This window comes from Protomyctophum parallelum (genome assembly GCF_964188405.1).
Source record: "Protomyctophum parallelum genome assembly, chromosome: 1".
NCBI lineage: Eukaryota > Metazoa > Chordata > Actinopteri > Myctophiformes > Myctophidae > Protomyctophum > Protomyctophum parallelum.
In genome coordinates, this window is record NC_139697.1 from 49,976,808 (window position 1) to 50,001,311 (window position 24,504).

A 24,504-nucleotide genomic window follows, 5' to 3' on the forward strand; every position below is an offset into this window, starting at 1 on the left:
TGTTCTGAGGGGCGTGGCTACCATTACAGTCTATGATCGGGATTCCCCTCCCACTCGAGTCAAAATAAAAACCAACGGAGAAGAAGGGGGGAAGTCCCGCCTCGTTGTCTGGGCAGCCAATGACCAGCTGGTATACAAAACGGAGCCAGCCAATGGCCAGCTGGTACCAAAGATGGCGACTTACATCAGGAATTAGCATATTATTACAGGCTTCATTTTACGTTCATGTTAGACCCGGGGAACGCTTTGTCCATATTTTTTACAGTCTATGGGACGTACTAAAGAAAGATGCTGGTGCAGAAAGCACAAATGAGCTGGCCAGATGTATGGAGAACCGAGATGACTGGAGATGCCGATGGAAGGCTCGTCTGAGGACGACGTAGAGAGATTGATACTTTTACTTGAAGGGCCACTTCACCCCTTTTGCAACCAGAGGTAATTTGAATGATGTTTAGGACACAAGAAACACTTTCCTGGGGTTTATATGTAGGCTATGTGTGAAAAGGCCCATGGAGCCTCCCTGCCAATCCTGCAATCAAGGCTGAGTGGCTGGCAGCTTGCTCACTGCACACAGGTGTGGGAGGCTACAAATAGGACTAGCTGCACTCACTCATTCATGCATGCTTCACCACACCGGCTTGTTGTCTACCAACCTCCAGCACCATCTCTCTCTTCACCCTCCAACTGTGTGCGTCCACTAACCAAACGTGAGTCAGAAAGCCTCTGGAAACCCAACTGTTATTCATTGCCATAATCACTGATCATGGACTCACTGTGTATATTGTTACTTGCGCAAGCAGAGCGCGCAAGTAATAATTTCGCCCGGTCTTCGTTCACCGTGACAGCCAACCCGCCATTTGATGTGTATGCAAAAAAAACAGCAAATCCGTGCCTGGTTTGCTGGGACCAGATAACATAAATCAGGGGTTCCCAAACTTTTTTGGACCAGGTAACCCTTTTGGGGTAGATATTTTTCCAGGTACCCCCTCATCCTCCCAACACAGATAACAATATATTTACAACCACAAGCAGTGTTTCCTGCAGGAAAAAGCTTTGGTATGGTGCTGGGCGCAGGCCGCAGGGGGGCCTTCTTGCGTCGAACTTTTTGATTAATTAATTAATTTGATTCAATAATTAATAAGATTAATAAATTAAGATTACTTCGTATTATTGCTCTTGTATTGCTATTGGAGACACTGGGGGGACACTGGGGGACACTGGGCAGGCACTGGGGAGACACTGGGGAGGCACTGGGAAGGCACTGAGGGGACACTGGGGAGGCACTGGGGAGGCACTGGGAAGGCACTGGGAAGGCACTGAGGGGACACTGGGGAGGCACTGGGGAGCATGGGGAGGCACTCAGGGGGACACTGGGGAGGCAGGGAATGATCTGCTGGGACCAGAGTACGTGGTGTGTATGTATATGTATGACTAGCTCTCAATGATGACGTAAGAAATATGGTCATTTATGTAATCTGGTCCCAGCAAACCAGGCACAAATCTGCTGTTTTATTTGCATACGCATCAAATGGCGGGTTGGCTGTCACGGTTTTTGGCGCAAAGTAACCACAGTATACCGCTAATAAACTTACAACTACATACTCTATATAGTATATGTACTTGCGTATGTCTTACGTCATCATTTAGAGTTAGTCATATGTATACTATAATCAGCAAAATAAAATAGCAAATTGTGCCTGATCTGCTGGGACCAGAGTACGTGGTATGTATATGTATGACTAGCTCTCAATGATGACGTAAGAAATATGGTCATTTATGTAATCTGGTCCCAGCAAACCAGGCACAAATCTGCTGTTTTATTTGCATATGCATCAAATGGTGGGTTGGCTGGCACGGTTTTTGGCGCAAAGTAACCACAGTATACCGCTAATCAACTTACAACTACATACTCTATATAGTATATGTATATACGTATGTCTTACGTCATCATTTAGAGTTAGTCATACGTATACTATATACATAATCAGTCAAATAAAATAGCAAATTGTGTCTGATCTGCTGGGACCAGAGTACGTGGTGTGTATATGTATGACTAGCTCTTAATGATGACGTAAGAAATATGGTCATTTATGTAATCTGGTCCCAGCAAACCAGGCACAAATCTGCTGTTTTATTTGCATACGCATCAAATGGCGGGTTGGCTGTCACGGTTTTTGGCGCAAAGTAACCACAGTATACCGCTAATCAACTTACAACTACATACTCTATATAGTATATGTATATGTATACGTATGTCTTACGTCATCATTTAGAGCTAGTCAACCATAGTTAATAATACTAGGTGTAGATAGTAGATAGGTAGCAAATAGTTACACCTAATAATTAGACATTTCAAACGTTCCTTCACAGAGATACTGAGATTCCACAGTTTACAGAATAATTATACTGTATAACATATTTTAATTCAGTTTATATACCTTTTTTTTCATCACATATCAATGATTTATTTTTCTTTAAAAAACTAAAAAGGGATCCAGAATATATCTACATCGATAAAACTGTATTTCTTATATAGATAGAAACTTGAACCATACTTCATAATACTAGGTGTTTATATGCATAAAGTAGGTAGGTAGAAAATAGTTACATCTAAACATTAATCATTTCAAACGTTCCTTCACAGAGATACTGAGATTTGACAGTTTACAGCGGTCGAAAGTACTTGCGCGCTCTGCTTGCGCACTAGTTGGCCATTTATGGCCTACTAGTGTGCAACAAGCAAGTATGCACTCGACAGAGTGCAGTTCTAGTTTATACTATGACCAGCAGTTCTTTGTTTATTTCCTTAATGGTTAATTGAAATGAACTGTGGACTAATAGACCTAGTGTTTGGCCTGCCTAACTGCGTTTTTATGTATATGTATATATGTATATGTGTGTATATATGTGTATACATATATACTGTGTATTCGACATATTGTATTCATATATATTTAGATATATGTGTGTATTGTGTAGGTGTTTGATATTGTGTATATATAGGCTGCCCTTGATGCTTTCATCCTACACATTAGGCCTACATTATTGATGATCATGACTTATTGGGATATTAATTATTTCATGATATGAATATTATTTACTATTGAAGTTATTGGATTTAACTGCTATTTATGATTTGGTTCGGCTCACCATTCCAGAGCTGCCAGCCAGGCGGCTTCTGGACACGGCTCCAGAGCATCCAGCCAGAGAAGTCGGCACAGCGGACACTCGATAGGCCTGCATGACACCCAAGTGGCCGCCCTCAACGAGCGGAAGAGGGCCATGGCTCTGTTGGAGATCGAACAGCAGATCAAGGGGGACAGAATCGCAGACGAGCGATGTCGGATCCTGGAGTAGCGGACTCAGCGGGACCTGCAGGAGAAGGAGTACATCGCCAAGCACATGCCACAACAGCGGCGGCTGAGACAGGCCAGGCAGAGATTGGAGGAGGCCCAGATTGTCTCGTCTTTCCTTGAGCAGAACGAGCAGGCAGATGAAGGCACAGAGTCTGTCCACCCGGCAGGGGGCGCAGCCCAACAGGTCTCCCTTGACCGCCATGCCTACGCAGCCTTCCAGGGCAGACAGAGTGCAACACTGGGCCCTGTCGCATTCAATGCAGAGTCGTCGCGGGAGGAGGAGAGGGGGCTGCCGCACCAAACCTTTCGCTCTGCGATGGAAAGGACTCCTCCCCAATGTAGGGATCTATCCAGCCCATCTCCGTACCGCCAGTTACCACCAACTACTGGTCAGAGGCCCTCTCGACCAGAATCCGGGCCCGCCGATGTGACAGTTCAGTCGGACCGTAACTGTGGACCCACCAATGTGGTGCAGAGCAACGCCCCAACAGCTGTTGGTCCACTGTTTGCCCAGGAAGGTCAGTCACCAGGCCTTATGGAATTTCTGGTGGCCGGTCGAGGGAGAGAACTGTAACGAGCTGGTTCCCACGTTGACAAACTGCTCTGCAAGCTTCCACCTTCCATCAGAGACAATTTCATTGAACATTGCTTGAGCCAAGGCATTCTGAAGGAGGGCTCCAGCCGCACATATGTCCTCAAAGATCTGGCCAGTTGGCTGGAAGTTAAAGCCAAAGCAAAGATCATTGCCCAACAGGCCACCGTCTCAGCCAATGATGCGGAGGTGAGGAAGGAGTCGGAGGACAGGAAAGCTCCCCGCAAGGCTAACCCAACCACTATGTACTTCAGCACTGAGGATGGGAAGAAAGCTTCTCCTCAGAAAGGCAAGAACCCCAAATTCCAGGCATATTGCCCTTACTGCAATGCTACAGGCCACTTCATGGGCTCCTGTCCCAAAGCCAGAGAGTTCACTCAACCACAGCTCAAAGCCTGGATAACCGCCGGTGACCGCTGTTACAAGTGTGCCTGGACCCACAAAGTGGAGACCTGCACTTTAAAGAAACCCTGGAATCGATGCAAAGACATTCATCTCACCGTTCTGCACGATGTCGTCCCCCACTTCCAGAGGGAGCAGAGCGTACTGATGGTGGGAGCAGCCCCTAAGAGGCTGTACGTTGACCAACCAAGCTACTCATCCAAGGTCATGTTGAAAGTGGTGAAGGTCACCTTAAGAAATGGACAAAGGAGCATGGAAGCATTCGCCGTCTTAGATGATGGATCTGAAAGAACCATCATCCTCCCAGCTGCCATCCGGCAGCTTAGCCTCAAGGGGACTCCAGAGACCCTCATTACCCCGATTGAGCCAGTGGTGGCAGGGCCTACCGGAGGGCCTGTTGCTATTCACACATCCCTGGGTTGGGCAGTCCAGGGTCCAGCCCAGCCTGTGGCAGATGGACACTTTAGTGTTACTGTGTTACTGTGGCAGATGGACACTTTCCCACATCGAAAGCTCAAGGAAGTAACCCGTTCCAAACATGACACTTATGCCCTGGACCTTCTGGAAAGGAGGACTGCCATTGTCCCGGAGGGTGAGGGAGTCCAACGGTACGCAACTCCACTGTTGAGAGTTCCAAACCATCCTCCTCTCTCCACGACACCAAGGGTCGTCCTTCCCCTACTCCGTGGAACCGAGCGTAGGCTGGAAAGGGATCCGGAACTGGCTGAAATCCACAACAACGAAATCCGGAAGTTGGTGAAGGCAGGATATGTGTCTGAGGTGGCACCGGAAGACGATGCGGAGAAACCTCAGGGTGAGAGCTGGCATCTTCCTCACCATATTGTCCGACAGCATGGTGGGAAGAACCGTCTTGTCTTCAATTGCTCCTTTCGGGTTGCTGGACAAAGACTAAATGACTGTTTGCTTCCTGGTCCAACCGCTTGGGGTCCTCATCCGGTTCCGGCAGCACTCCACGGCAATCAGTGGGGACATAAAATCCATGTTCCACCAGATACGCCTGCTGCCTTCGGACACGGCACTGCTGCGTTTCATCTGGAGAGAAGGGAAAGAGTCCAATCCCACCATCTATGAATGGCATGTGCTTCCCTTTGGCACCACCTGCAGCCCTTGCTGCGCAATATATGCTCTCCAGAAACATGCCAGAGAGCATCCGGACAGTTGTCCTGAAATCCAGGACACTGTAGAGAAGGCATTCTATGTGGACAATTGCCTAAAGAGCCTACCGTCCACGGCTGACTCCAAAGCCCTCCTGGACAAAGTCCGCTGTATCCTGGCCAAAGGAGGCTTTGAGGTGCTCCAGTGGGCTAGCAATGCGGCAGAAGTTGTCCAACACCTTCCACCAGAAGCCCGGTCGAGCAGTACTGACCTATGGCTCTCCCAATCGGGCACTGACCCTCAAGAGTCCACTCTAGGACTGAGCTGGAGCTGCCTTCCAGATACTCTGGGCTACCGGAACCGCTCCACTCTGGATACTGAGACCCCCACGCTACGTGGCATATACCGGACCCTAGCCAGCCAATATGACCCACTCGGCTATCTTCTCCCCTATACAACTCGAGCCAAAGTCCTAGTCCAGGACTTGTGGCACACCAAGAGAGAATGGGATGAACCCATCCACCTGGCTGCGATTGTGGAGCGATGGACATCTTGGAAGTCGGAGCTACCCGAGATCGAGAAGGTACAGATGCCGAGGTGTTGGTGCTGACCGACCCGAGTCCAGGTATGAACTCCACGTGTTCTGTGACGCATCTGAACGGGCATATTGCGCCGTCTCGTACCTCCATGTGACAGATGAAGATGGCAACCTTCATGTCTCCTTCATCATGGCAAGGTCTCGGGTCGCCCCAAAGTACCAAACATCCATGCCCCGACTAGAGCTCAGTGCCGCCCTGTCGGGTGCCCAGTTGGCCACTACATTAATGGCCGAACTTACCTTGCCAATAGAGAAGGTCACTTACTCTACCACCGTACTCACCTGGCTCAAGTCCGAATCCTGCCGGTATAAAGTATTCGTTGGGACACGTATCGCAGACATTCAGGAGTTGACGAACGTCGATGACTGGAAATACGTCAACAGCCCACAGAATCCCGCTGATGACATCACGCGTGGGAAAACACTCCAACAACTCACTGAACCCAGTCACCCAAACTTGGGAAGAGCTGATTGCTGCTACACGGGAGTGTTGACGGGGTGGCTCCCTCAACCTCTATCACTGCAGAGACAATCCAGTTCCAGCAGTCTCAGGCGAGCAGCTTCCCTGAAGACTTGAAAGCTCTAAAGGAGGGGAAGGATAGCCGTCTCATCTCTCTGGCTCCTGAGTACGACCAAGCCCTTGAGCTGATCAGAGTTGGCGGAAGATTGAGGCAGGCTGAGGACTTGGACCCCGATGCTATTCATCCCATCGTCCTTGACTCCAGACACCCATCGACCAGGCTACTCATCAAGAGTCAATATGCCGACGGTCCATTGGTCCGATCGACAACCTACCTCAAACCCTCACCCTAACCCTAACCTCCCCCGGGGCAGACACCTAAACCTAACCCCAACCCTCTCCCGACCCCCAGCGCACCTCGGACCAATGCTTCTTCGGAGCAATGGTCCGTCGGATCATAGGGTGCTTCCCGTCAGCCTGGCCGGTGGCCAGCCTGCTCACCATTTGTCCATTACACCTATACCTATACGAAGTATTTCCGAGTGCCACCACTCTTTCACTATGTAATATGTTTTTTTTGAGTGGTGCAACCACCTCTATAGACAGATACTGTATGTGTATGGCTGTGTCCCTGTGTCCGAGCATGAAAATAGCATTATAGCGTTTGTTCACCACCAAGTGTCACTGTTGCACAGCCTAACACAGACACACACAGGCAAGGGAGGAGGGCTTGTACAGTACAGTACAGTACAGTACAGTACAGTACCACTCATTTCAGACGGGTCTGATTTTTTTATTTTTTTATATTTTAGTCATGATGCCATGTTCATGACCAAAAACTTGTCGTGAAAAAGTCTCACTTCCTTCCTGGACTACAAAGTCACACCTCCATGCAGACTCCCCCTCAGGAGGGGAAGTGCACTAATGCATTATGGGCATTGTAGGAATTCAGCAATCCAGTCAAACCCTGGTCAAACACACAGACTTCAGTATTTTTCTGGCCATAGGGTGCCACAATTCAAATTGTGCTACTACAAATACTATTAACATTGAGTGACTGGCTGCAGTTTCTTCCAGCAGTGAAAACAATTGAGTACTTTTTCCACCACTGCTGTTCAACTTGCTGTCGTCATTTTGGGCATGACCTCCACATTAATGTATTTGATGTGTTTTGTGTAACGCTCTAGTGTGATCAAGTAGGACATTCATTTACGGAAAAACATTAGAATATGGAGATAAGAGATTGCTGGCCCGACAGAAACAATATATTGTTGTGGTCCTTGAGGACATTGAGTGGTCCTTCAGGATCGTTAAAAATATTCAAAATCATATAGTTTGACAGCCACTGCAGTGGAGAGTCATGCCAACAAGCCTGGGCAGTGGGGAGTTATGGGAGAACGTGTTCCTCCTTCACTGGAGCGAACGACAGCATGCACTTCCAAGTCTGCCGGCAAGCCAAGCCGACAGACGTGACCCACCGTGAATGGGACTATGGGAGACATTGAGTCATTGAATTATTATTCATTGTTTGTTCAGTTTGACCAACCAGTTTTGGAGATATGGCTTATACATATGTCTTGCAGAGATTACACCTAGCTAAATTTATTTCATATTTACAAATTCAGTTCTGACATTTATTTCAGAGCTAGTATGTGAAATGTGCTATTAACACATTTTGGATTGCACGATGACAGGCTCTCAGTCAAATCTGGTCACAGACAATGGTGGAAGAAGTACTCTTACTAAAGTAAAAGGATCAATACCAAAAGTGAAATCCCACATCTCCAAATTGTGTATGTTTCGTGTTTGTTTTTGTTTTGTTTTAATCATCAGCCGAAAGCCGTACAACAAAAATGTTGTGTCAACCCATGTGACTTCCATTGGAAATGTATTGGGAGCTTGCATCAGTAAACAAGTATCATACCTCTAGCATGCATCAATGTTGTATGCTAGATCGAAAGGTGTGAGTCAGGCCTTAGGCCTGTGTTTCGACTGCCCCCCACCCCCTCATACAACACAAATGTTGTGTCAAACCATGTGACTCCCATTGGAAATGCCTTGTGAGCATCAGTCAATAAGTCTCATACAATAAGCATACATCAGTCTGTGTTGTAAAGGTGTGAGTCACGCCTCCGGCCTCACTCACACCTTTCGATCTAGCATACAACGTTGATGCATGCTAAAGGGTAAGTGTCAATGCATTTCCAATGGAAGTCACATGGTTTGACAACATTTTTGTTGTAGGGCTTTCGGCTGTGTTTCGACTGCCCCCCTCCCCCTCATACAACAAAAATGTTGTGTTAAACCATGTGACTCCCATTGGAAATTAATTGCGAGCTTGCATCAGTAAATAAGTCTCATACAACAAGCATACATCAATCTGTTGTGCACGTGTGAGTCAGGCCTTAGACGCACTAAATTGAGAAAGGATGCATCATGTTACCCTCCGGGTGTCCTGTGATGCAATGCTGTACTCAGTACTGTACTGTAACAGAATCCATGTTGAAAATAAATTGTGGTAAAGGAATCATAATAAATCCACGGACACAATCATTTTTGCAATATATAACAGTGCAAATATGTGTTATATGCCTGTGCACTGTTCATGTTTGCATAATAACTTTGCAAATATTCAGATTTGGAATAGTGTTAATTTCTTTCAGATACATTTTCGACATGAATATTAACCATTTAAGATGAAGGAGTATGCTATAAATGCTGCAATTTGTAAAAATGACAAAATATGACTCCTAACTTCATTGAAGTGGGACTGTAAAGGTCAACATCTACTTGTTAAATTACAAGTACCAACAATACAAGTAGTCATTACGCAGAATGTCCCATTTAGCACATTTTCAAAATGTATACAAATAATGTATACGTTGGCGTCTAGCCTGGCAGAGGCTTTTTCCACTTTATGCATTTACAATGGTTTAACCCATTTAGACAATTCTACAAATGTCTTCTAAATCCTGACAGTTTTCTGAAAAACCCATGTTTTCATGTCAGTCATTCTCAAACATTTTCATGTCAAGGACCCCCAAACACATATGTAATTGGCAGCCGACCCCCATCTGAAAATATGTTGTTCCAGGGACCCCTCCGGAAGCAAAGATTTGAGTTAAAAAACGTTCGCTCTGAGGGGATTTATTCAAAGATTTGAGCCACATTTTCACGATTTTTCAAAAACAGCAGTTCCTAGCGCGGCACTCGCGCTATGAGCTTGTAGAGCTGCTATTTTTCAATAGCTAAAGTATAACATAATTCTTAAAACACCAAAAGGGGTTCCTGTCATCAATGGGTTAAAAGCTAGACAAAGTGTTATGTTGTAAATGGAAGCATGATGATGGCCATTCTGTGGCCAAAAAAACACAAAGAAACTGCATTCAGGCCTGTAGATCTGCTAATTTCACCATTTCCGTTTTTTTTGTCAATTCAAGTGGTCAAACGGATCCATTTGATCGGAACACAGGTTATTGTTTTTTTTTTTTCTCCCCCATTTCCTGACAAGTAATAGTTATGGACATACGAGCTTTCCACACGACAAACGGTGAAAAGCAATGAAGCGTGACTTTTCCCAGCGGTTAAAAAGAAAGCAGGCAGGCTGTCAGAAGCCAGCCGGAGTCCAGTGAGGTGTATCTGATTAGCACAGACACAGACTGGGCTATAGCAGCTCACTCTGCAAGCCTCCCACGGAACACTATAGCAGGAGAGGGGGGGGGTCAATGTCAATTTGCCTTTTATTTATTTATTTACCATTTTGAAAAACATTTTAAAATGTTCAACTAGCTGATCTACATCGACACGTTGTGAGCTTTGCAGATTGGTGTGATAACTTTTCATGCTACGTTGATGAATTGAATACATAGACGCATTTCCAGACAACGTTAACCCATTCTGACCGGGCACCCATTTTGGTGTCGGCATCATGTCATGTTTTTTTCAAAAATAGCAGATCTACAAGCTCATATCGCGCCACCGAGTGGCGCGATATGAGCTTGTAGGTCTGCTATTTTTGAAAAATCGAAGAGCGACTGACATTTCTAGAATCTGATCTCAGGTCAGAATGGGTTAAATTCACACTAGAGAGTGACATTCCGTGGGTCATGTGACTCCCGCGGGATGGGATTAACATTTTTATGAATCCCGTGATCGGGATGGGACGGGAATGAAAGTCAACGGGAGCGTGCAGGAGCGGGAATGACATCTATCTACAGCCTATAGGCCTACTGTAGATCATAATGATCATGTTCAGCTGGTCGCGGCGCCAACCAAAAGAACAGAAGCACCCATGTTTGTAGTCATCTTTCAATGAGCCAACACTGTACTACATACCCATAATCCATCAGTGCTTGTAGCCGGAACTTAAATGCGGAGACCCCGGAAAGAAGCGAAAACTGAACACACACACAACAACAACAACGAGAAGCACAACAACTAAAATGGATGGCGGGTGGGGAATAATGATCAGTCTGTTAGACTCTGAGAACTTGTCGGGGGTTGACAAGGTTCATGAGACTTGAGCATAATGGTAACAATACTGTGTATGCAGCCTGTACAAATTGCGTAGTGCTAGTAAAATGCACGACGGAGGGAGGGACAAGTGGTAGACACACATGCAAATCAAATACTGCTGAGAACCAGCCAAAGATGTCTTCGTTTGTCAAACGTAAATTGCCTGTTGGTCTTCCTTAACCAACAAACTAGCTTGGATGTGTAGCCAGGACTTGCAACCTTTTTCAACCGTAGAGGGGCAGGGATTTATTACGGTTGCCCAGGAGCTGCTTGATATTGGTTCAAGATACAGAGGAGCCATTCAAGCAGAGGAACCGCTACCCTGTGCTCGCACTGTCAGTAGACATGTTGAAGGAGAGTATGACGACAAATTGGAAACACTCCTCTTGGAAGAGCTCAAACAGGTACGTTATGTTGCACAATTGTATATGTAATTGTAAATGCATGTTTATCTCACGCAGTATAAAGTGTACAGAAATGGATAATTTTGGAACTTAAAATGAATGTAGCCTACTTAATTCGTTTAGTGCAGAGACTATGCTGTCACCATGGACCTGTGGACAGAGGAGAAGACAAACACCAACTACATCACCGTTACAGTCCATTACATCTTTAACTGGGAGATACAAAACCGCATCCTGGCCACAAGGATGATGGAGGGGGTCAAATTGCATGACCGCACCAAGACTACAGTGGAGGAAATCCTTCAGGTATCTGTCTATTGGTGTTGCCCTGTATTAATGTATGTGTTAAGCAAATTGTCCTGTATTAATGTATGTGTTAAGCAAATCATACTGCATGTGTAAACTGTGTGTATTGTCCTACTATAGTGCTATTCTTTATTGTAAAGTGCTGTCAAAGTGAAATTAAATTATTGTTAATCATTATTCTGTTTTAAGTGAAATTCAATTATTGTTAATCATCATTCTGTTTTAATATATTATGTCTGGGCTTCTATTTGCTAAGCTTTTGAGTTTGTCTTTGTTTGTTTTTTCATATCATAGGAATTTGGCATCCAGAGCAAAGACAATGTATACGTGACTGGTAATGGTTCGAACATGGTGGTAGCATTTATCAACCTGGTCCTGAAGTAAAAATATATATATATATTGAATCATTATTTAGGAAAGTAGAATTTGTAATCACTGTAGCCCTATGTTTCTTGTGTACTGTCTCTTTGTATCTCAGATTACAAAAGGAGCTGGGCCTGTCACTGAAGCAAGCAGTGGAGACGAGGTGGAATACCAGACTTGCAATGCTCTGATCTATAAGTGATGCTCTGACGTCCGCTACAAAAAAAAAAAGCATCCTCCTTCGACGAAAAGAGCTCTGCTTTGTCAACAACATAGATCCCGAACTTCTTGAAGAGATCATCAAACTCCTGAACCCTTTTGATGAGGCTACCAGGCACCTCGGCTGAGATGTCGCCTACCCTTCAATTTGTCCTCCCGTCCAAGGCAACCCTGCTGAAGGGGGCCCAGGCCGTAGCGTAACGGTCTGGGCACCGGACTGGTAATCCAGTCGCAGTGTGCCGCGGGTTCGACTCCCGGACCCGACACGGCCTTTACTGCATGTCATCCCCCCATCTCTCTCCCGTTTCCTGTCAGCCTACTGTCTGTCCCTTCAAAAAAATCAATAAAAGGCGTAAGCCGCAAAAAAAAAAAAAAAAAAAAAACCCTGCTGAAGGGGTGTGTGATCCAGGATGGAGACAGTGCGACTGTGAAAGAGGTAATAGAATACAGTGCTGATATTTTGTATTATTGTTTACTTTGTGGTAATTCAAGTAGCAGGTGTGCCAGCCAGGTAGTAACAGGAGCTTGGTCCCATCCAATAACAGGGGCTTAACCATAGAGTAATAAAAGGATAGAGACCGAACCGGAGCATTAGCCCCGTCCCCCGCTATTCATTTCGATGGGAGTTGCTCAGTGGCGTTTTGAAGCACCCGGAAGACTGCCGGAAGTACAATTATAACTCAATGGCTCGAGTGAGCGGAAGTTAAGCCGGGACCTCAAAGCCCGGACCTCAAACGTCACACACCGTCCACCTCCATGAAAGTGCTGCAGTTCCTCTTTTTGCCAGTAGGTAGTGGCAGCTTCAACGTTGGATAGCCTTACTGGGGGCTTGGGCTTAACATATTAAAACCGGGAAAGCATCGGGTTCTCAAATGGAAGATAAGCTCACAGTGAGCTTTGTGCTGTGCTGCAAGCTTGTACATGGCTATTTTTGAATAAAAAATCAATCTCTTCTGGGGCTCCACTGGTACAAAACCTTTTCAGATCGGGTCCATGACCAAATACATACATTTTTGGGGTCCTCCTTGTCACAACAAAGTTTGAGAACTACTGATTTAAAAGTCATTTGTGGAATCGGCCAAAGATCTTAATGGGTTAAGAAAATAATATGTTTGAGTCTAATGTTCAGTAGAAACTATGTATTGAGTTAATAATTGTATAAATCTTAAACTGTACAATGCCTGTCTGCCTGAGAACATCTATGCCCAGCAATAATGATGTTGCATATCATGTTGATTTCACTCCTCCACCCCCTAGCTGAACGAAAAGTTAGCCCAGTGGAGTTGAAATTCAAAATCCACCTGTATACCATAAGGTAGCCACAGCTCTCTCTCCTAGCCTGAGGAGTTTCCTGAATACAAATGACAGTTTTCTGAAAAACCTTTGTTTCTATGTCATCATGTCAAGGACCCCCAAAAATATGGCCGCCGAACCCCATCTGAAAATATGTTGTTCCAGGGACCTTCCAGAAGCAAAGTTTGAGTTAAAAATGTCCGCTCTGATAGAATATATATTCAAAGGTTTGCGCCACATTTTCACGATTTTTCAAAAATAGCAGATCTACAAGCTCGTAAGCACGTCACTCGGTGCAGCGCTATGAACTTGTAGATCTGCTATTTTTGAATAGCTAAAGTATAACATAATGCTTAAAACACCAAAAGGGGTTCCCACCAGAATGGGTCAATTATTGATGCTAGATTGATTCCTAAAGGCAATCAGCTGGACTCACTCTCCAGGAAGTGCAGCTGGGTGGCACGCCGGGGCACGCTGAGGCTCATGAAGTTGAAGCCCCGGGTGGGTCCGCAGCCGTGGGCCTCAGCGGGGGGCTGGCCCGGGGTCAGGCCCTGCAGCATGCTGCTCTTCCCTGCTCCGTCCAGACCCAGCACCAACACCTGCCTCTTCCCAGCATCCTCGTCCTCCTGCACAAGGGACACCGAAGACACGGTGAGGATTATTTCAAGCAGGGGCGTGAATTTTCAAATGAGTCAAAACATGCATTAGAAGGACAATATCACTCACGAGAAACAGGGACGTGTGTTTTCACTGAATCGAACAGTCATTAGAAGGACAATATAAGTCACGAGAAGCAGGGTTGTGTGTTTTCAATGAATCTAACATGCATTAGAAGGACAATATCAGTCACGAGAAGCAGGGACGTGTGTTTTCAAATGAGTATAGCATTCAAGGCGATGCAAGGTGCGATGCGCGATGCGAGGCGAGCAGTGACTCTGACTCACATTGAATTTGGCTTAAACAACGATATAGCAGAGAGAAAACGTGTGTGTTCGCACAACCAAAAAAGCGGCTCTGTCTCTGAGTGCAATATTATAGTTTAGTTACCGTACTTATATTAGTGCAGAAAAGAGACAATAAATCCCGCTTTGGAGAAGATGCGCTCCGAAGGGTTTGTAGTGGCAGGGAATCAGGGACGGATAGAATCCTCTTCGCTATATAGGTGCCAACTTTGCTTAACGTGGCACATTATTCACAGTGGTCGTAGACCTCTTTGCATATTTTAAAATGCAACCATGTCACTTTTGACTTATTTTTCCTGCGTGGACCGCTGGACGGCATGACTGTAGCTGCTTGACTTCCTTGTTTAACACGTGAGGACGGAGGAGGCTCTGCGAGGCGCGAGCATGGCTCGCGGACCAAAATGGGCCGTCTCGCGGACCAAAAGGGGACGCTTTTTTAATGACTATTCGATTCAAAATTTCAAAATCGATTCCCGTGCGTATCGATTGAACGTCGATTAATCAAGCAATGGACTTGAACTCGTGCTTCCTTCATGCATGAGTGTCCAAGTTGCTCCTTTTCACCTGACAGGGGGGAGTTTCCCTGGTTGGACGTAGCGCATGGAAGGAACACGTTATTCCAACCAGTGGCTGGCCAGGGGGGAGGTAGTTTAGAGACCAGGATTACTGCATGTTTTTTGTGAGGGTACCTACCCTAGGGGACATGGGGAGAACATGCAAACTCCACACAGAAAGGCCCTTTCGCCAACCCCGCCTCGGGTATGGGCACTGATGACGCGGAGGAGAGAACACGCCCCCAGTGCCCACAGCGTCCCCAGCGGTAATCGAACCCAGGACCTTATAGCTGTGAGGCGACAGCACTACCGACTGTGCCACAGTGCCGCACCCAGAACACCATTTCTCATTTGACACAGTGGTGCACTGACAAATCAAACGCAGCACGCGGAGCGGCGGAGTCAGTTCAGTCAGTCAACCTCAAGGGAGGTTCTTGCTTGCTCAAAGGCCCATACTATGCTCAAGGGGTTAACATGCTGCATTACTATGTGGGAGTATACGTGTGTGCAAGTCTCTCACGTCATTCGCTGATGCGGCAGTCAGCTGACTAAGTGGGCAGGCTACTTAAGCTCACTAGACTCCATGCTCTTCCTGCCTTCCTCTGCTCATGGTTCCCGGTTGTATGTGATGTTTTCTGTTCCTCGTGGTTATTGCTGCTGCCTTTGCTGTCCGTGTGTGCAGCTACTGCTGCTTAAATTATGCTTCTCAGCTTCTGTCCATGCTGTGATAAGGGCCTGCAGGTTGTATGCAAAATATTAAGTTTGATATGATTCTGCTAATGCTGCTGAGCTCGATTATGTGGCTTCATCAAGCTTCATAATAGCCTGTTCTGGTAATTAAGCCGGATGCACAGACAGTGCTGCAGCTTCTATTGTAATGTGGTACGTGTCTAGTGTCTACAGTCAAAGCCACGCTTTCATTTTGCTGATGTTTTGCCAAGTCAGCTCAGGTGCAGTGTTTGTCCCCTCCAGCTATGGGTCCTCAACTCATGTGCAGTGGTTGCCACATGCGCTTTTATAAGCAACTTTGGGCTTGTTTTCTGTAGTTAATCGTTGTTCTGGGGTTCTGTCATAGATCCAAATGACCTTGTCCATGAAATGTATTGTTTCAAGTCATTGTAGTCATTAGGGTATATATATTGTAAACTAAGTTCTCACGTGGTGAGTCCTAGGTATGGGAAGGTTCTACACCTAGTTGCTTTCTTTCTCAAGATCTGGCAACTCTGCTGCCTGTTTGTCTCCAGTTCATTAATTTTGAAGCAAGACTTCAGTCACACTCTGCTACTCTAGTATTACTTAACACTTTTTATATGTGCTTTGAAAGTATTGCCGTGAGTTAACTACCTTAATGGCAATCTCTATAGATTTGGTGCTTACTGCTTTGTAGCCATGTGGTTGTTGAGGTTTCCTCATTGCCATGAGGGTTTGTTCATGCTAAACTAATGCTAAAGCTAGCACCCTTTCTCCATGTGATTTATTATGTTTCAGTTGAATTTATATGTGGCATAGTTATTATTCTTAAAGTTGTCCATGTTTCCATTCAGGACAGTATCATAACATAAGTTATTGTTAATTCATCTCAATCGATTCAGTTATGTGCAGTGTCATATTAAAGTAGGTTAAGATTGCAAATTGCATTTGCAGTAATCTCATGTCAAGTGTCATAGCCTTCTGTCTAGTTTATTTACTTCTGTAAGATTTGTTTCTAGCTGTTTATTTTGGATGTATTTCTTAATGGGCATCTAATTAGTGCTTCCTCTGTCGTGGTATCATGTCTCAGCTTCTCTATAGGGGTTGAGCTGTCTTGGAGAAGAGCTGAAAGCCTTAACAAACTGCTGCCTCCGTCCGCCCCTCAAGCCTATCTAGCTGTCGGTCTAGTCTTCTAGTGTATACCCTCCTCACTTTCTTTGAGGTCAGAAGTTCAGATCAATATATATGTATACGTATATAGCGTCTTGTCACCGTGCGTCCCATTGCCCATTTGTCACTTTTAATGTCTCAGATTCATATTGTATGTTCTGTTGATCAGTCCTTGAGTGGGATTAGGTAATGGCAGTTGCTTCGTGGGACTGAAGACGCTCATGTAAGTTAATTCATAAGGGTCTCTATCAGGTCCTCCAATGCTGGCCTACTTGAAGTGCCTAAAAGAATGTGCACAAAAAGAGGCAGCTTTTGCTTTTACGGCCCAACAGCCTGGAATAAACTTCCATTCGAGCTCAGACACGCACCCTCTGTAGACATTTTTAAATCTCAACTCAAGTCTCACCTCTTCACTCTTGCTTTTACTTGAGTTTTACTATGCACGTTCCTACCCTGCCCTGACTGATTTGCTGCATGTGGTGTTTTTATTTGTTTTTATTTATTTTATGTTCTTATATTCAATTTTGTTCTTTGCCATTGTTCTATCATTTTAACTACTTGTGTTTTATTGTATTATATTTTTGTGTCCTGCCCTGTGAAGCACTTTGAGCTGCATTTATGTATGAAAGGTGCTATACAAATAAAGTTATTATTATTATTATTATCACTTGGGTGTTTAAATAGTTTAGGATTAAGATCTAAGGCTTCTCTTTAAGTATTGGTATCTCGGCTCGTGGGTGTGGGAAGTCTCTCCGTGCTTAGGATCCCCTATTCACTCTTTAATTCATTCAGTCAGGATGAAGTATAAGTAACTCTGTCTCTGCTCGTGTCTTTTAGTTCTACATTGGGCAACCTGCTCCGGCTGCGTTCCGGATTCCGTAAGGTGGCGTAAGCCCTGCTTAATCAGCTATCGGTCTCCTCAGCACATTCCCTGGCTACTCCCGATTCTACTGCCACGCTGATGCACCAGTCGCCACCTGAAACTCAGGCCATGGTCCTCATCTGCCCATGAATCATCATCATGTGCATCTAATCGGAAGAGCTTTCAGTTGTTTATTCAGGATGTAATGAGTGCAAGTGCTGTATTCGATCAGGAATGGTAATCTTATTACCTTCATATACGGTGGTCGCTGGGGGTAGTTCAATTGGTGGCATGTCACAAGCTAATGTTAATAATGGTTCGTTGATGTTCCTCTACAGTGGCATTAAAGGAACATCGGGGTAATTGTGGTTTCCTCACTCTGGCGTTAGAGGAACGTTGGAGTAACATAAATGGTTGCACTACATGTAAGATCTGTGAAATAGTTCAGGTAAGCCTCACGGCTATGGCATGCGCCATAGCTACGCGTAGCTCACGTGTATCCGTGCAGGATCCAGAAATGCATAGCTTGCATTTCGTCACTATCGAGTGGGACATCTGCCCGGATGTGTATCGGTTGAGAATTCCCGTAGGCTGATGGCGTTTCCTCATAAGGAACGTCGGCGTAATTGGGCCAATGGTGTGTCCTCATACTGGCAGTAGAGGAACATTGGCGTTGCACTACACGTAAGCCCTGCGAAAGCAGCGTAGAATATTCCTCTATAGTGGCATAGAGGAATGGCCTATCGGCGAGCGCAGCCATGCAGGCCTTTTTCAGCTTAAGCTTAAGGTTAGTATATGCTTGTACTCCAAACCAAATGGGTTTTGAGTCCGGCTTTCACCCCACACATTACTTTCTCACAGATAAGCCTCACGGCTTGCAGTCATGGCTACACATAGCTCACGTAAAGTTAAAATATCCGCGCAAGATCCAGAAATGCATAGCCGTTGCATTTCGTCACTATCGAGTGGGATATCTGCCCGGATGCGTGGGACTTCTGCCCGGATGTGCCCGTAGGGCGTTCTCGGTTCTGCTTTGTTGGGGGGGGTTAGCAATCCGTGCAGGCTCCAGAAATGCATATTTGCATTTTGTCACTGTGCATTCATAGTGGGTCACCTGCCCGGATCGACGGTGAGAGTTCACCGAAGGTATGTGTGTTGGGGGGTTATTGTATATCTATCTCCCTGCTCTTATGTTTTATGATGTTGCTTAATCATGCCGAGCAGGGAGAAATCCAGCAGAGCCGAACGCCAAGTCAAATATCATATGCACACTCATTACTCATTCTTCAATAAATATTGTTTAATCTATTCGTGAGTTGTCTGACTGAAATCAAACGCAGCACGCGGAGCGGCGGAGTCAGTTCAGTCAGTCAACCTCAAGGGAGGTTCTTGCTTGCTCAAAGGCCCATACTATGCTCAAGGGGTTAACATGCTGCATTACTATGTGGGAGTATACGTGTGTGCAAGTCTCTCACGTCATTCGCTGATGCGGCAGTCAGCTGACTAAGTGGGCAGGCTACTTAAGCTCACTAGACTCCATGCTCTTCCTGCCTTCCTCTGCTCATGGTTCCCGGTTGTATGTGATGTTTTCTCCCACCACCACCCCAGCACCACCGGTGGGCTCTGCTATCTATGCTCCCCATGGGGGGGTTATTGTATATCTATCTCCCTGCTCTTATGTTTTATGATGTTGCTTAATCATGCCGAGCAGGGAGAAATCCAGCAGAGCCGAACGCCAAGTCAAATATCATATGCACACTCATTACTCATTCTTCAATAAATATTGTTTAATCTATTCGTGAGTTGTCTGACTGAACTATACCTAGAGTTGAATGTGGACAAAACAAAATAACTGGTCATTGAAACAACCTACACTGGCCTTAACCCTCTCCTCAATCATGGCAAAACTGATTGACAGTTTAACATATCTTAATTGGACTCACTATGGACAAGAATAGACTTAGGTTTGATCAACACATTGCATCTATCATATACGTTTTCAGCAAAGACTGTAATCCATGAATTAAGATCATTAATTCTGTTGCCCCTAATCTTATTACTATGTACAAAAGCATAATTATTCAACCTGTCCTGTATTGTTCTGCACGTTATTACACTATACTGTCAACAGAAAGACACTTTGCAGTATTTTTCGTATTTTCTTCCAAGATAACCAGACTTCCTACACTTTCTGATATGAACAAGGCCATCACACACTTAGCACTTTCAACAACAAAAAAGGATGTCCAAATAACCTTGAGGTAGAAAAGGGTCAGTTTTAGTAGGAGTTTTGTCCCTCTGCCTTCGCAGCATTAAAATAACTGCAGAATGTCCATAGGAGAGTGTACAGTGGGGATGTATGGTTTGTCTTGGTGATATGTTGTTCTGTGCTGTTGCATTTTCTGTTGGTATTGAAGAGACTGTGAAGACAAATATCCCCTTCAGGGACAATAGAGATTATTAAGGGACCAAGAAGTCACAAAGTGACTTTAGTCACTTATTGTTTTTAGTCACTTATTGTCCCTAATACATGCATGCAGCGTCATATGCTTTTGCAACTGTACAGTATGGTAGAGGGTCATGCCAAATAGCACTGAAAGCATACAAAGAGAAGTTTGTACGTGAAAACACTGTAGTAATGGATAAAGACCAGGACAGTTGTTACCAAAAATACTGAATGATGTTACTGTTTAGAATGAGTCAACTGACTGTGTCTGCATAGCTCAGTCGGTAGAGCTCTCACCTTTGGACCACAGGGTCACTGGTTCAAATCCAGGTAGCGACAACTCAGCCTGTGATTCTTATTTGTGCATATTGTTCTTATGGCGTATTGTCTTCTTTCTTGGTCCCGCCTTATCGCCGCTTGCAACTATATTTATTATTATTAATATTATTATTATAACTTATTGAGGGTCCATGGACCACTTTGAGAACCAGTGCATTCGAAGGAACAATGCCAGTCACCAGAAGCAGGGACATGTGTTTTCATGTGTTTTCATTAGGATAGCATAATAATGAATAAATACATAAATAGTGACGCTTCCTGCAACACATTGCGACGTTCTTAATGGCTTATACTCAACAAAATGGTTCAGAAATGGTTGCTTTAGCTCTATCTATGGTGTTGTTTTTGCAAATACAACTTTCTAAAATATAACCCATTAAACCCTAGTCAAGTGTTTGTCCAATTCTCAGATCATGGTGCTCTTGTTTTCCATTAATTAGCTAAGTAGCCAAAGACGTTCTGATTGCATGCAGACATGTTCATACTCCATATAATCCATACACCCATAGTCTTCTACTACAGGGGTTCCCAAACTTTTTTCATGTCAAGGACCCCCAAATTGACACTTATTAGCCCTGCGGACCCCCATTTGAAGAGATATGCCTGCAGGGACCTCCCTAAGCCCCTAAGAGAAGATTTTCACGGCTCTAGCAGTGATTCTCAGCCTGTTTAATTTCAAGGACCCCCAGTTTGATATGCATTAGGCTACGGACCCCCATTTAATGGCATTTCTATCTCTGGGACCCCAATTTATATTGTAAAAAACACCCATTTGGTACACTCTCTGAGTTACAGACCCAAAAGGGTCCATTTGGTTCCTAACTATCATTTAGCTGGGGACCCCCTGGAACTCCCTCAAGGACCCCTGGGGGTCCCTGGACCCAACTTTGGGAACCACAGCTCTACTACGTCTCATGTCATGGTTTGTGATAGACAGGTTTACAATTTACAGGCATTTAGCAGATGCTTTTAATCCAGAGCGATTTACATTAAGCAAGAACAAAGAAGCATGGCAATATGTATACACATAAAAAGTAGTTATCATAAATCATACGCAAGCTAAGAACGTAATAGTAGAATATCTATATAATGAAACTATGCATACAATACTTTATAGTGCTATGTCTACATCAAATGCTATCTAAGTCTACATAAAAATGTCATGGCTAGGGCAAGTGCTACGTCCATGGACTACGGCGGAAGATTGGGAGTGAGGCTGCAGTTCTGATTGTTCTTACAATACCCCCTTAGATAGCACTTTTGTAGAATTAGATAGCATTTGATACAGACTTATAGCATGTTATGTAGACGGCACTAGAATTGCATTGTATGTAGTCATAGCACTTCATAGTACATATGTATAGCATAGTACAGTATATATGTATAGTTTAGTTTAATTATATAGATATTCCACTGTTACGTTCTTAGCTTACGCATGTTTCATGATAACTACTTTTTATGTACAGTATGTGATGTATTGCCATGCTTTTTGTTCTTGCTTAATGTAACGCCAGGGCTCCACTGGGCGCGTCTGCGTCGCGTCTCCGTCAGCGTCGGGAATGTTCCCTTTTAATCAATGGAGGGTGGCTCCACTGCCCGCGTTTGGTTGCGTTGTGCTGCGTTCGGTGACTAAAAAATTGCCCCGGTTCGTTATTTGACGCACGCACGCGTTGACAGCAACATAAAAGAATGTTGCTGACGCGCAGTTTTCAAATGCCCGCGGTGGAGCACCTCTAGCGTGACGTTGACGTTGTCATGACACGAGCAGGACGCGACGGAGACGCAACGCGCCCAGTGGAGCCCTGGCGTAAGTCGCTCTTCTAAATCCCCTTAGGTCCAGGGGTAATACAAGTCCATTCCGAATAGGGCTTTAGACACACAATCTTAGTAAAAAAAACAAAAAAACAAAAAAACAGTGAAGAGTAATGCATTTAGGAATAGCTGATGCAACCAAGCTAGGCCAGCAGGGACACCTGACAGTGTGATGTGTCTGTATAATAAATGATTGTGCTCTCATCTGTCTGCTCTGACAGATAACAGCCAGAGCCAAGGAGACGTGTTCGTTCACTATGCCTATAAAATATAGTCTCCTGACTGCAGCTTAGCTCTGTTTAATACTAGAGGCAGAGAGAGAGAGAGAGAGAGAGAGAGAGAGAGAGAGAGAGAGAGAGAGAGAGAGAGAGAGAGAGAGAGAGAGAGAGAGTGAGAGAGAGAGATGTTGGTTAGCAAGAGGGAGAAGGATATAGTGGATGGCAGGGAGGGAGATATACAGAGAAAGAGAGAGGAGGGGAGGGGAGAGAGAATGGAGAAAGAATTGATGCTAGGCAACAACGGTTCATGTAAGGTCAGTTAAAAAGAAAGTGAAAGAAACGCGCAAGAGAACAACAAGAAAGAATGAAGGACAGAGCAGGAGAGAGAGAGAGAGAGAGAGAGAGAGAGCATCTTTGTTGAGTCACACAACCCAGAAAGCAAAACACAATCACCAAACCAAAAGAATCATGACTCACTGAAGATAACTGACTTAATACCACGCAACAAAAGTCATTATAAAATAACTGAACATTAGAATACAGAGTGTGCATGAGTGAGTGTCCATGCACAGGCATTTTAAAAAACATAGCTTTTTCTATGGGGTATGTTCACATTCTGGACGGGAACACCTTTTGGTGTTTTAAGGATTATGTTATACTTTAACTATTGATAAATAGCAGATCTACAAGCTCCTAGTGCGGCACCGAGTGCCGCACTACGAGCTTGTAGATCTGATATTTTTAGAAATCGTGCTTCTGGGGGTCCCTAGAACAACATATATTCAGATGGGGGTCAGTGGCCAAATTCATATAATGTTTGGGGTGCTTGACCTTGACCTTGCTTGACCTTGAGAACCACTGACATAGAAACATAGGTTTTTCAGTAAACTATCAGGATTTAGAAGGCATTTGTAGAATCAATGCAATGGGCCTGGTCTACAAGATACGACTCCGATCACCACCAAGATACCTGCACCAGCAGTGTTGTTTTTGACAGAATTTTTTAATTTTTAGTCAGTCTTTTGAATCATTTTCATTTAGTTTTACTCACATTTTTGTCACCTGGAATGTATTAGTGTCTAGTTTAAGTGGACAATGGGTGCCATTTTGAAGATCCGTTTTACAATGGGGTAATACAGAAATTGCCCTCGCTCTGCGCACAATGGTATTATGAAAGGCATAGGGATGGGTCCGATTAATCGATTAATCGATTATCGTTGATAGGACCCGAAATTTATTATGAAAATTAATAATTGATAATCTTTTTTTTTTTTAATGAAAATCTGTTGGAAAGGCAATATTGTCATCCAAACAGGACAGGGCTATAGGCCTACCAAAGTGTGCCTGGGATGTGTCTGTGTAGCTGCATGACTGAGAGGAGTGTGAGTGGAGATTGATTCCAATCAAGATACAGGTTTGGAGGATTTAGCAGGTGTTGGGAATTTACCTAATCAGGCCTAGGATGGGGTTGCTATGGTGATCAATTGGATCAACAGTGGTCCAGGGACCACCAGTGGTCCTCATTTAAAAGATGGAGTTAGTAACCAAATGGACCCTTATTAACTCTCAAGAGTTACAATTATTGTTAATCAACTACATCAGGGGTTCCCAAATATGGCATACGGCGTTCCTGAATATTTTAGCATTGTGGGAGTGTCCATATGTTAATTATTTTCGCTTTGCGCAATTTGCTATTAAGCCCCTTGACCTAGAAACACTCAGCGCATAACGATTAGACGTGGGTCTGACCACCTCATAAACGCAACAAGCCCTGTTTGATTTTACACTTGAGAGGCTCTGGGAGGCTGCTAGAGTGTTGCCATGTCT

At 44.7% G+C, this 24,504-nt stretch overlaps 1 protein-coding gene across 1 annotated transcript in view; it reads right to left on the minus strand.

Moving 5' to 3' along the window:
• The window catches only part of arl10 (ADP-ribosylation factor-like 10), a 66,491-nt gene that overhangs the window by 36,189 nt on the left and 5,798 nt on the right, over positions 1 to 24,504 (minus strand). Inside the window, exon 2 of the mRNA XM_083784381.1 lies at positions 14,061 to 14,250. Within this exon, the coding sequence (XP_083640507.1) occupies positions 14,061 to 14,250 (190 nt within the window). The remainder of the gene's footprint in view (positions 1 to 14,060; positions 14,251 to 24,504) is intronic.